General features: G+C 55.3%; 1 protein-coding gene across 2 annotated transcripts in view; it reads left to right on the plus strand.

The window, feature by feature from the left end:
* Window positions 1–13494, plus strand: part of LOC116956431 (uncharacterized) — a 62694-nt gene that overhangs the window by 45647 nt on the left and 3553 nt on the right. For both annotated transcript variants that reach the window (XM_032978025.2, XM_032978024.2), the window contains 7 exons: window positions 1697–1819; window positions 2762–2884; window positions 5492–5614; window positions 6245–6389; window positions 7364–7545; window positions 9470–9617; window positions 13350–13494. The exon at window positions 13350–13494 is cut by the window's right edge and continues 59 nt beyond it. In XM_032978025.2, the coding sequence (XP_032833916.2) occupies window positions 1697–1819; window positions 2762–2884; window positions 5492–5614; window positions 6245–6389; window positions 7364–7545; window positions 9470–9617; window positions 13350–13494 (989 nt within the window). The remainder of the gene's footprint in view (window positions 1–1696; window positions 1820–2761; window positions 2885–5491; window positions 5615–6244; window positions 6390–7363; window positions 7546–9469; window positions 9618–13349) is intronic.

The raw sequence follows: 13494 nt of genomic DNA on the forward strand, positions 1-13494 counted from the left end.
CCACACACTCCCTCACCCACCCACGTACTCACCCACTGACCCACACACTCACCCACCCACTCACACACTCACCCACACACTCACCTACACACTCACCCACCCACTTACACACTCACCCACACACTCACTCACCCACCCACACACTCTCCCACTAACCCACACACTCACCCACACACTCACCCACACACCCACACACTCACACACTCACCCACACACTCACACACTCGCCTACACACTCACCCACCCACACACTCACCCACCCACCCGCACGCTCACCCACACACTCACACACTCACTCACACACTCACCCACCCACCCACACACTCACCCACCCACTCACCCACCCACACACTCACCCACCCACCCACACACTCACTCACCCACACTCACCCACCGATTCACCCAACCACTCATTCAGTCACTCACTCACCCATCCACTCACACGCTCACCCACTCACCTACCCACACACTCACCGATTCACCCAACCACTCACCCAATGACCCACTCATACACTCACCCACTGACTCACCCACACACTCACTCAGTCACCCACTCACACACTCACTCACTCAATCATTCATCCACCCACGCTCAACCACTCACCCACACACTCACCCACCGATTCGCCAAACCACTCACCTAACCACTCACTGAGTCACCAACTCACTCACCCACTCACACACTCACCCACTCACCCACCCACTCACACACTCACCCACCGACTGACCCACACACTCAGTCACCCACTCAATCATTCATCCACCCACGCTCAGCCACTCACCCACCCACTTACTAACCCACCCACCCACACACTCGCTCACCCACCCACTAAAGTAAAGAATTGTCAAATCAGTCTATGCATGTGACGATGATGTTGGTGGCGGCACTGAGAGGCAGATTTGTGGCAAGACGCGTCTCTGTGTGTTATCAGAAACATAATTGACTTGTGACTCACACTGCTTACACACACAACACACACACACAACAACACAACACCACAACAACAACACAACACACACCACCACACAACAACAACACGACACACACACCACAACACCACACAACAACACCACAACAACACCACAACACACACCACAACACCACACCACCACGACAACACCACGACACACACCACAACAACACCACCACCACAACACCACCACAACACCACGACACACACCACAACACCACAACAACACCACGACACACACCACACCAACACCACAACAACACCACAACACACACCACAACACCACACCACCACGACAACACCACAATACCACGACACACACACACACACACCACATCACAACAACACCACAACAACACCACGACACACACCACACCACCACGACAACACCACAATACCACGACACACACACACACCACCACGACAACACCACGACATCACAACAACACCACAACACCACAACAACACCACGACACACACCACACCACCACGACAACACCACGACACACACCACAACACCACACCACCACGACAACACCACAATACCACGACACACACACACACACCACCACGACAACACCACAACATCACAACAACACCACAACACGACAACACCACGACACACACCACACCACCACCACAACAACAACACAACAACACCACGACACACACACCACACCACCACGACAACACCACGACACACACGGCCCTCTCCCCACCGCCAGACGTGGATGAGTGCACACTGAATACCGCCGCCTGCCAGGATTCGTGCACCAACAACGTGGGCTCCTTCGCCTGCTCCTGTCCCGTCGGCTTCAAGCTGCAGGCTGATGGGAAGAGCTGCTCAGGTGAGCCACGGGTGGACGGGTGAGCCACGGGCGAGTGTGTGGGTGAGTGTGTGGGTGAGTGTGTGGGTGAGTGTGTGGGTGGGTGTGTGGGTGAGCGTGTGGGTGAGTGTGTGGGGGAGTGTGTGTGTGGGTGAGTGTGTGGGTGAGTGTGTGGGTGAGTGTGTGGGTGAGTGTGTGGGTGAGTGTGTGGGTGAGTGTGTGGGTGAGTGTATGGGTGAGTGTGTGGGTGAGTGTGTGGGTGAGTGTGTGGGTGAGTGTGTGGGTGAGTGGGTGGGTGAGCGGGTGGGTGAGTGTGTGGGTGAGCGTGCGGGTGAGTGTGTGGGTGAGTGGGTGGGTGAGCGGGTGGGTGAGTGTGTGGGTGAGTGGGTGGGTGAGCGGGTGGGTGAGTGTGTGGGTGAGCCACGGGTGAGTGTGTGGGTGGGTGTGTGGGTGAGCGTGCGGGTGAGTGTGTGGGTGAGTGTGTGGGTGAGTGGGTGGGTGAGTGTGTGGGTGAGCGTGTGGGTGAGTGTGTGGGTGAGTGTGTGGGTGAGTGTGTGGGTGAGTGTGCGGGTGAGCCACGGGTGAGCGGGTGGGCGGGTGGGTGAGCGTGCGGGTGAGTGGGCGGGTGAGTGTGTGAGTGAGCGTGAGTGGTTGAGTGAGTAGGTTGCCGATCCCCTGTGTATGTTACAACCGATTCATGGTCCACGGTGCGCCTGTGTGTGTGTGTCTGTCTGTGTGTGTATGTGTGTGTGTCTGTGTGTGTGTGTGTCTGTCTGTGTGTGTGTGTGTGTCTGTGTGTGTCTGTGTGTGTGTCTGTGTGTGTGTCTGTGTGTGTGTCTGTGTGTGTCTGTGTGTGTGTGTGTCTGTGTGTGTGTCTATGTGTCTGTGTGTGTGTGTGTTTGTGTGTGTCTGTGTGTGTGTGTGTGTGTCTGTGTTTGCGTATTCCGTGTCCCGTATCCGCAGACATCAACGAATGTGCCGACCCAGCGCTCAGCGGCTGCAGCGACTTCTGCATCAACACGAACGGCTCCTTCAAGTGCGGCTGCCACCCTGGATATCAGCTGTTCAACAAGACCGCTTGCCAAGGTAGAGACCTCGCCTCTCGTGGCACGCGGGCGCGGGAGACGGCGTGTGTTTGGTAAACTTCTTTCGCACCGTACGGAGGCAGTCCCGCTCATATGGGTCTCTGTGTGGTGAGTCTGTGGGTGTCTGTGTGGTGAGTCTGTGGGTCTCTGTGCGGTGAGACTGTGGGTCTCTGTGCGGTGAGTCTGTGGGTGTCTGTGTGGTGAGTCTGTTGGTCTCTGTGTGGTGAGTCTGTGGGTCTCTGTGTGGTGAGTCTGTGGGTCTCTGTGCGGTGAGTCTGTGGGTGTCTGTGCGGTGAGACTGTGGGTCTCTGTGCGGTGAGTCTGTGGGTGTCTGTGTGGTGAGTCTGTTGGTCTCTGTGTGGTGAGTCTGTGGGTCTCTGTGTGGTGAGTCTGTGGGTCTCTGTGTGGTGAGTCTATGTGGGTCTCTGTGTGGTCAGTCTGTGGGTCTCTGTGTGGTGAGTCTGTGGGTCTCTGTGCGGTGAGTCTATAGGTCTCTGTGTGGTGAGTCTGTGGGTCTCTGTGTGGTGAGTCTGTGGGTCTCTGTGTGGTGAGTCTGTGGGTCTCTGTGTGGTGAGTCTGTGGGTCTCTGTGCGGTGAGTCTATAGGTCTCTGTGTGGTGAGTCTGTGGGTCTCTGTGTCGTGAGTCTGTGGGTCTCTGTGTGGTGAGTCTATGGGTCTCTGTGTGGTGAGTCTATGTGTCTCTGTGTGGTGAGTCTGTGGGACTCTACGTGGTGAGTCTGTGGGTCTCTGTGTGGTGAGTCTGTGGGTCTCTGTGTGATGAGTCTGTGGGTCTCTGTGTGGTGAGCCTGTGGGTCTCTGTGTGATGAGTCTGTGGGTCTCTGTGTGGTGAGTCTGTGGGTCTCTGTGTGGTGAGTCTTTGGATCTCTATGTGATGAGTCTGTGGGTCTCTGTGTGGTGAGCCTGTGGGTCTCTGTGTGGTGAGTCTGTGGGTCTGTGTGGTGAGTCTGTGGGTCTCTGTGTGTGAGTCCATGGGTCTCTGTGTGTGACTCTGTGTGGGTCTCTGTGTAGTGAGTCTGTGGGTTTTTGTGTGGTGAGTCTGTGGGTCTCTGTATGGTGAGTCTATGGGTCTCTGTGTGGTGAGTCTGTGGGTCTCTGTGTGGTGAGTCTGTAGGTCTCTGTATGGTGAGTCTATGGGTCTCTGTGTGATGAGTCTGTGGGTCTCTGTGTGGTGAGTCTGTGGGTCTCTGTGTGGTGAGTATGTGGGTCTCTGTGTGGTGAGTCTATGGGTCTCTGTGTGGTGAGTCTATGGGTCTCTGTGTGGTGAGTCTGTGGGTCTCTGTGTGTGAGTCCATGGGTCTCTGTGTGTGACTCTGTGTGGGTCTCTGTGTGGTGAGTCTGTGGGTTTCTGTGTGGTGAGTCTGTGGGTCTCTGTATGGTGAGTCTATGGGTCTCTGTGTGGTGAGTCTGTGGGTCTCTGTGTGTGACTCTGTGTGACTTTATGTGTGTATGTGTCTGTGTTAAACTTCTTTCGCACCGTGCGGTAGCCAGCCACGCTAATCGGAGGTGCGGGGGAAAGCACAACAACAACCTAAACACGACACGCAGGCTAACAACGAAGCATTACTCACTATATATATTACAACAACAACAAAAAATGTTTAATGTCACCAGGTAAGGCTCACTGAGCTGTACAGCTCTCATTGAGAAGCGAGCTGGGCGCAGTGCCGGTCTTCACAGCTGCTACCTGGCCAACAGCACTCGCCCCAGCAGCCTGTTGAGGCTGTACGGGCGATCTTTGTCTCTGTGCGGGTCAGCGAGAGTGGGCGTCCGTCCGTACGTGCGCGTCCCTTGCAAGCATCAGGGTCTCCGTTGCTGGCAAATAAAAAAAAGCAGGCGGTGCTGAGACGCTCGGGGCACCAAACTGAATCACCTTTCGCAGGGAAGCGTACGCCGCATGAAGCCTCACTCACCCGTGAGGAGCGTGCACACAAAGATCAAAGATCCCCCGTGTAGCCTTAACAGACTGTAGGGGCAAGTGCTGTTAGCGAGCAGCACCCGTGAAGGCCGGAGCGGTACACGAGGGGGTGGGTGGCCAGCACCACGCCCGATCGCCTTTGTCTCCCCCAGTGGCGATGTTTACTACACACCGCACCAGGTACTCATTTGAGGCCGAGTCGACCTAAGGGAGGCCCGGGACCGGTTCAGATAATCGTCACTGGCGGTGTTGGCCGTGAGCGGGAATCGAACCCGGGTCGCCGGGTTCATAGCGCTAACTGCTACACACACACACGCGCACACACACGCCAAACAAACCACGCTCTGCTGGTGTATGATGATGCTGATGATGATGGTGGTGATGATGACGCGTTGTCCCTGTGATGTTCGCCTTTTGGAGTCCTCTCGTCTGAGGCTGGTGGTGTGGACCAATCCGATTCGAAGAGAAGGCACCGCACACGAGCGGAGAGAGAGAGAGCGTGGCTGTCTTCCATCACGTGCTGCGCGGTCAATCACAGCGCGCCGAACCCTTGCGGAAGGATTTTCACTTCGGCGTTTTGACACCCCCCCACCCTTGCCCCTAACCCCCCAGCAGTCTGTTGAGGCTACGCGGGTGACCTTTGCCTTTACCTTTGCCCGCGCCCCCACGCAGACATCGACGAGTGTGCCAGCAGCAACGGGAATTGCCAACAGCTGTGCGTCAACAGCCCGGGCTCCTTCTCGTGCAAGTGCGACGTGGGCTACGTGCTGCTGGACAACGAGAGCGCATGCATGAGTACGTCGGCGTGGTGGTGGTGGTGGCGGTGGTGAAGGTGGTGGTGGTGGTGGTGATGGTGGTGGTGATGGTGGTGGTGATGGTGGTGGTGGTGGTGGCGGTGGTGGTGGTGGTGGTGGTGGCGGTGGTGGTGGTGGTGGCGGTGGTGATGGTGGTGGTGGTGGTGGTGATGGTGGTGGTGGTGATGGTGGTGATGGTGGCGGTGGCGGTGGTGATGGTGGTGGCGGTGGTGGCGGTGATGGTGGTGATGGTGGTGGTGATGGTGGTGATGGGGGGGGAGTTACTACTCGTCTTGTCCACTGCTGGATGGATAGCCTGAGGTGCCCCCGCCTCTCTCTCTTTCTCTCTCCGTGTGACTGCTGCTGCTGCTGCCGTTCAGGATCAATCCGATTGAATACTGGCAGCGAATCCGATGAGCCATGAAGCTCTTTGCTCGCACTGCCTTCTCTCTCTCACAGAGTGCGGTGGTAGCATGTCCCTGTTGTCGGCAAATCCGATGAGCTATGAAGCTCTTTGCTCCCACTCCCTTCTCTCTCTCACAGAGTGCGGTGGTAGCATGTCTCTGCTGTCGGTGAATCCGCTGAGCTATGAAGCTCTTTGATCCCACTCCCTTCTCTCTCTCTCTCACAGAGTGTGGTGGTAGCATGTCTCTGCTGTCGGACTCCATCTCGTCTCCCGGCTACCCTTACATCGGCTTCGCGGTGTCCGAGACGTGCACGTGGAACATCACACTGCCCCAGTTCTACCGGGTCAACATCACCTGCGGACAAGTGCTGTGAGTTCTACACGCGCGGCCTGCGTGTGTGTGTCTCGTCCGTCCGTCCGTCCGAAAATTCCTCACGTGTGTCCTTCTGACTGTCCATCCATCCGTCTGCCCATCTGTCTGACTGTCCATCTGTCCGTGTGTCCGTCCGACTGTCCATCCATCCGTCTGTCCGTCTGTCTGACTGTCCATCCATCCGTCTGCCCATCTGTCTGACTGTCCATCTGTCCGTCTGCCCATCTGTCTGACTGTCCATCTGTCCGTGTGTCCGTCTGACTGTCCATCCATCCGTCTGTCCATCTGTCTGACTGTCCATCCGTCCGTCTGTCCATCTGTCTGACTGTCCATCTGTCCGTCTGCCCATCTGTCTGACTGTCCATCTGTCCGTGTGTCCGTCCGACTGTCCATCCATCCGTCTGTCCATCTGTCTGACTGTCCATCCGTCCGTCTGTCCATCTGTCTGACTGTCCATCCATCCATCCGTCTGTCCATCTGTCTGACTGTCCATCTGTCCGTGTCTCCGTCCAACTGTCCATCCATCCGTCTGTCCATCTGTCTGACTGTCCATCCGTCCGTCTGTCCATCTGTCTGACTGTCCATCCATCCGTCTGTACATCTGTCTGACTGTCCATCTGTCCGTGTCTTCGTCCGACTGTCCGTCCGACTGTCCATCCATCCGACTGTCCATCCATCCGTCTGTCCATATGTCTGACTGTCCATCTGTCCGTGTGTTCGTCCGACTGTCCGTCCGACTGTCCATCCATCCGTCTGTCCACCTGTCTGACTGTCCATCTGTCCGTGTCTCCGTCCGACTGTCAGTCCGACTGTCCATCCATCCGTCTGTCCATCTGTCTGACTGTCCATCCATCCGTCTGTCCATCTGTCTGACCGTCCATCCATCCGTCTGTCCACCTGTCTGACTGTCCATCTCTCTGTCTGACCGTCCATCCATCCGTGTGTTGTCCGCCCCGTCCCCACGCACGCAGGTTTGGCGATGCGGGGTTGTGCACCTACGCCAACATGAGCCTCGTGCTCTCCGCCACGTCCACCAAGAAAGTGTGCAAGGCGCTCACCGCCCCGGCGCTCAGCTCTGCCAACTTCCTCCTGCTCGACTACTACAACTCGGGCACAGGGCTCGACACGGGCTTCCAGTGCAGCTACTCCTCCTGTACGCGGACACCAACACCACCACCACCACCGCTCACCACCATCACCACCACCACTCACCACCACCACCACCGCTCACCACCACCACCACCACCACTCCCCACCACCACCACCACCGCTCACCACCACCACCACCACTCACCACCACCACCACCACCGCATCCCACCACCACCACCACCACCGCTCACCACCACCACCACCGCTCACCACCACCACCACCGCTCACCACCACCACCACTCACCACCACCACCACCGCTCACCACCACCACCGCTCACCACCACCACCACCACCGCTCACCACCACCACCACCACCACTCCCCACCATCGCTCCCCACCACCACCACTCACCACCACCACCGCTCACCACCACCAGCACCACCACCACTCACCACCACCACTGCTCACCACCACCACCACCGCATCCCACCACCAGCACCACCACCACTCACCACCACCACCACTGCTCACCACCACTACCGCTCACCACCACCACCACCACTCCCCACCATCGCTCCCCACCACCACCACTCACCACCACCACCGCTCACCATCACCACCACCACTCAACACCACCACCGCTCACCACCACCACTCACCACCACCACCGCTCACCACCACCACCGCTCACCACCACCACCAGCACCACCACCACCACCACCACCGCTCACCACCACCACCACTACCACCACCACCACTCACCACCGCTCACCACCACCACCACTACCACCACTCCCCACCACCACTCACCACCACTCCCCACCACCACCACCGCTCACCACCACCACCACCACCACTCACCACCACCGCTCCCCACCACCACCACTCCCCACCACCACCACTCCCTACCACCACCGCTCCCCACCACCACCACTCCCCACCACCACCACTCCCTACCACCACCGCTCCCCACCACCACCACTCACCATCACCACCACCACCGCTCCCCACCACCACCACTACCACCACTCCTCACCACCACCACTCACCACCACCACAACCACCGCTCACCACCACCACCACCACCGCTCCCCACCACTACCACTACCACCACTCCTCACCACCACCACTCACCATCACCACCACCACCGCTCACCACCACCACCACCACCGCTCCCCACCACCACCACTACCACCACTCTTCACCACCACCACTCACCACCACCACAACCACTACCACTGCTCACCACCACCGCCACCACTCCCTACCACCACCGCTCACCACCACCACCACCGCTCCCCACCACCACCAATCACCATCACCATCACCACCGCTCCCCACCACCACTCCCCACCACCACTCACCACCACCACCACCACCACCGCTCCCCACCACCACCAATCACCATCACCATCACCACCGCTCCCCACCACCACTCCCCACCACCACTCACCACCACCACCACTACCACCGCTCCCCATCACCACCACATCCGCTCCCCACCACCGCTCCCCACCACCACCACTACCACCACTCCCCACAACCACCACTCACACCACCACTACCACCGCTCCCCAACACCACCACCACCACTCCCTACCACCAACACTCCCCACCACCTCCACCACCCCACCACCACTGCCCACCACCACCACTCCCTACCACCACGCTCCCCACCACCACCACCACTACCACCGCTCCCCACCACAACCACCACCGCTCCCTACCACCGCTCCCCACCACCACCACCACTATCACCACTCCCCACCACCACCACTCACCACCACCACAACCACGACCACCGCTCCCCACCACCACCACCACTCCCCACCACCACCACTCACCACAACCACCACCGCTCCCTACCACCACCACTCCCCACCACCACCACTCCCCACCACCACCACCAATCCCCACCACCACCACTCCCCACCACCACCAGCAATGGCCGTGCCGTGACCACGTGTCTCTCTCCCGTCGGCAGTTTACCGCAGGAGGGTGACGCTCACCGCCGCCACGGGCAGCTTCATGGCTCCCAACGAGACGGCGACCACGTTCGCGAGTAACGCCAACCTCACCGTCACCATCACACGCACCGGCAAGTTCATCTGCACCAAGTTCAGCTCCTTCAGGTGAGTCGACCGGTTTCTTATTTGTTTTAAAGTCTCATCCCTCTCTCTCCCTCTGTGTCTCTCTCTCTGTGTGTCTCTCTCTGTGTCTCTCTGCGTGTCTCTGTGTCTCTGTGTCTCTCTCTGTCTCTCTCTGTGTCTCTCTGTGTCTCTGTGTCTCTCTGTGTGTCTCTGTGTCTCTCTCTGTGTCTCTCTGTGTGTCTCTGTCTCTCTCTGTGTCTCTCTGTGTCTCTCTCTGTGCCTCTGTGTGTCTCTCTCTCTGTCTCTCTGTGTCTCTCTCTGTGTCTCTCTATGTGTCTCTGTGTGTCTCTGTCTCTCTGTGCCTCTCTCTGTGTCCCTCTGTGTCTCTCTCTGTGTCTCTCTCTGTGTCTCTGTGTGTCTCTGTCTCTCTGTGCCTCTCTCTGTGTCTCTCTATGTGTCTCTGTGTGTCTCTCTCTGTGTCTCTGTGTGTCTCTGTGTCTCTCTGTGTCTTTCTGTGTCTCTCTCTGTGTCTCTGCGTGTGTCTCTGTGTCTCTCTGTGTCTCTCTGTGTCTCTCTCTGTGTCCCTCTGTGTCTCTCTTTGTGTGTCTCTGTGTGTCTCTCTCTCCCTCTGTGTCTCTCTGTGTCTCTCTGTGTGTCTCTGTGTCTCTCTCCGTGTCTCTCTGCGTGTCTCTGTGTCTCTCTGTGTGTATCTCTCTGTGTCTCTGTGTGTCTCTGTGTCTCTCTCTGTGTCTCTGTGTGTCTCTGTGTCTCTCTCTGTGTCTCTCTCTGTGTCTCTCTCTCTGTGTCTCTGTGTGTCTCTGTGTCTCTCTGTGTCTCTCTGTGTGTCTCTGTGTCTCTCTCTGTGTCTCTCTGTGTGTCTCTGTGTCTCTCTCTGTGTCTCTCTCTGTGTCTCTCTCTGTGTCTCTGTGTCTCTCTGTGTGTCTCTGTGTCTCTGTGTCTCTCTGTGTGTCTCCGTCTCTCTCTGTGTCTCTGTGTCTCTCTGTGTGTCTCTGTGTCTCTGTGTCTCTCTCTGTGTCTCTGTGTCTCTCTGTGTGTCTCTGTGTCTCTGTGTGTCTCTCTGTGTCTCTGTGTTTCTCTGTGTCTCTGTGTCTCTCTGTGTGTCTCTGTGTCTCTCTCCGTGTCTCTCTGCGTGTCTCTGTGTGTCTCTGTGTGTATCTCTCTGTGTCTCTGTGTGTCTCTGTGTCTCTCTCTGTGTCTCTCTCTGTGTCTCTCTCTCTGTGTCTCTGTGTGTCTCTGTGTCTCTCTGTGTCTCTCTGTGTGTCTCTGTGTCTCTCTCTGTGTCTCTCTCTGTGTCTCTCTCTGTGTCTCTGTGTCTCTCTGTGTGTCTCTGTGTCTCTGTGTCTCTGTGTCTCTCTGTGTGTCTCCGTCTCTCTCTGTGTCTCTGTGTCTCTCTGTGTGTCTCTGTGTCTCTGTGTCTCTCTCTGTGTCTCTGTGTCTCTCTGTGTGTCTCTGTGTCTCTGTGTCTCTGTGTGTCTCTCTGTGTCTCTGTGTTTCTCTGTGTCTCTGTGTCTCTCTGTGTGTCTCTGTGTCTCTCTCTGTGTCTCTCTCTGTGTCTCTCTGTGTGTCTCTGTGTCTCTCTGTGTGTCTCTCTGTGTCTCTGTGTCTCTCTCTGTGTCTCTGTGTCTCTCTCTGTGTCTCTCTGTGTGCCTCTGTCTCTCTCTGTGTCTCTCTGTGTCTCTGTGTCTCTCTCTGTGTCTCTCTGTGTGTCTCTGTGTCTCTCTCTGTGTCTCTCTCTGTGTCTCTCTGTGTCTCTGTGTCTCTCTGTGTGTCTCTGTGTCTCTCTGTGTCTCTGTGTCTCTCTGTGTCTCTCTGTGTCTCTGTTTCTCTCTCTGTGTCTCTCTCTGTGTCTCTCTGTGTCTCTGTGTCTCTCTCTGTGTCTCTCTCTGTGTCTCTGTGTGTCTCTGTGTCTCTCTCTGTGTCTCTCTGTGTGTCTCTGCCTCTCTCTGTGTCTCTCTGTGTCTCTCTGTGTGTCTCTGTGTCTCTCTGTGTGTCTCTGTGTCTCTCTCTGTCTCTCTGTGTCTCTCTCTGTGTCTCTCTCTGTGTCTCTCTCTGTGTCTCTCTGTGTCTCTCTGTGTCTCTCTCTGTGTCTCTCTGTGTCTCTCTCTGTCTCTCTGTGTCTCTCTGTGTCTTTCTGTGTCTCTCTCTGTGTGTCTCCGTCTCTCTCTTGTTTCTCAATAATTGTGAGCTCATCTTTTTGGTTCTTTCGGTAAAGTCACGTAGAATGGAAAAAAAAAATTAAAACGAAATTAAATAAAAAAATATTTTTAATTATTTTATTTCCATTCTACGTGATTTTAACGAAAGAACCAAAGAGTATGGATCCCTGCAGTCACGAAAGCTTCAAATCTAAACCCTTTGCTAATTGGACGTGTGTCGGGATGGGTGTCTGGTTTATATGACGCAACATTGATATCATATTCTTGGTTCTTTCGGTAAAGTCACCACCACGTAGAAGGGAAACAGTATAATAATAAAAAAAATATATAAAACGATAAAATTATCACGACGTTTCGACTGCAACACAAGAAGCAATCATCATCAGGTGTGAAAACCACAGCAAGAAAATTTGGAAAAAAGTGGCGGTGTTTTTTTTTAACGTTAGCACCACGGAGAGCGATTTGGCAGTTTATTCAGAAGGACGAGTCCATCTATGTTCTTAGCTCTTTCGGTAAAGTCACGCTGAAAGAAAACAATAAAATAATAAAATATATAGTCCATCTATGTTCGGAAAAGAGGAGAGGGGGGAGACGAAAAATAATGGATGCGGTCTGAAAGCCACCGTAAGCGTGAACAATCAATTAAAACCCGAAATGCTTCATCAAATCCTTCCAATGATTGCTAAGCCAGAATCTTTAAAGAACACTTCTCATGGTGAGGTGATTACTACTAGCACTACTTCAGCAGTCTGTTTCTGGCTGTGGTTGTCCCACTTGATGAAGATTGCTTGCGAGCTGCGATGGAAACGTCGCGACCCATTATTATTTTTCTACCTCCGTGATGACTTTTACCGAAAGATCCCTGCAGTCACGAAAGCTTGAGAGTCAAGAAAGAGGGGATTTCTCAAAACCAAAGGAAGGAGCAGCAATGGGCTCTCCTTTATCTCCGGCTACAGCAAATCTGTACATGGGAAACTTTGAAACAAGAGCACTTGCCTCGAGTACATTAAAACCATCTTTTTGGTTGAGATATGTTGATGACACTTTGGTTGTCTGGCCACGTGGTAAAGATAATGCTTAATGATTTTCTAAATCATCTCAATTCACAAAACCCGGCCATCCAGTTCACCAAGATTGAAGAACATATCTCAATGGGTCACAGTTGCTATGATCACTGTTACATTGCTTTTATGGCTTTTATTTTGGTGATTTCAAAAAAAATTGGTTTTGGCCCATGTTTCTTTTGTTGTGGTACCGAGTGATGACTGATGGCCTCAATCTAAAGTTGTCTTGTGGTTGTTGTGGTTGTTGTGGTTGTTGTTGTTGTTGTTGTTTGACTTGCATCCCACTGGGGATTTTTTGTGCACGGCGTTGGTTTGTGCACGGTGCTTTTTCTGCGATGTTTAGCCGTTTTCCTTTTTTTTCCCATGGATTCTTGCGTTTGCACAAAGCCACTTTGGCCTGTCTCCTTGTTCGTGTATTTGTTGTTTCGCTTGTTGCGGTTGCGCCAGATTCAAGAGCCGAACGGCTCGCAGGGCCACACCAAATCAATGAAACTGAAAACTGACAACAACCTCCCCCTCCCCGGGCCCCACAGCCTCACGGGAGCGACCCCTTGCGGGTCTTCGGGAGACTTCCTGATGGTGTACGACAGCGCGACGACCCTGACCGGGTACCGGGCCACGCTTTGTGGCTCCGCCATCCCGCCGGCGATCCTCAGCACGGGCAGCTCCATCACGTTC

This window comes from Petromyzon marinus, chromosome 65 (genome assembly GCF_048934315.1).
Source record: "Petromyzon marinus isolate PM22_M1 ecotype Great Lakes invasive population chromosome 65, UKy_Petmar_22M1.pri1.0, whole genome shotgun sequence".
In the NCBI taxonomy this organism is placed as follows: Eukaryota; Metazoa; Chordata; class Hyperoartia; order Petromyzontiformes; family Petromyzontidae; genus Petromyzon; species Petromyzon marinus.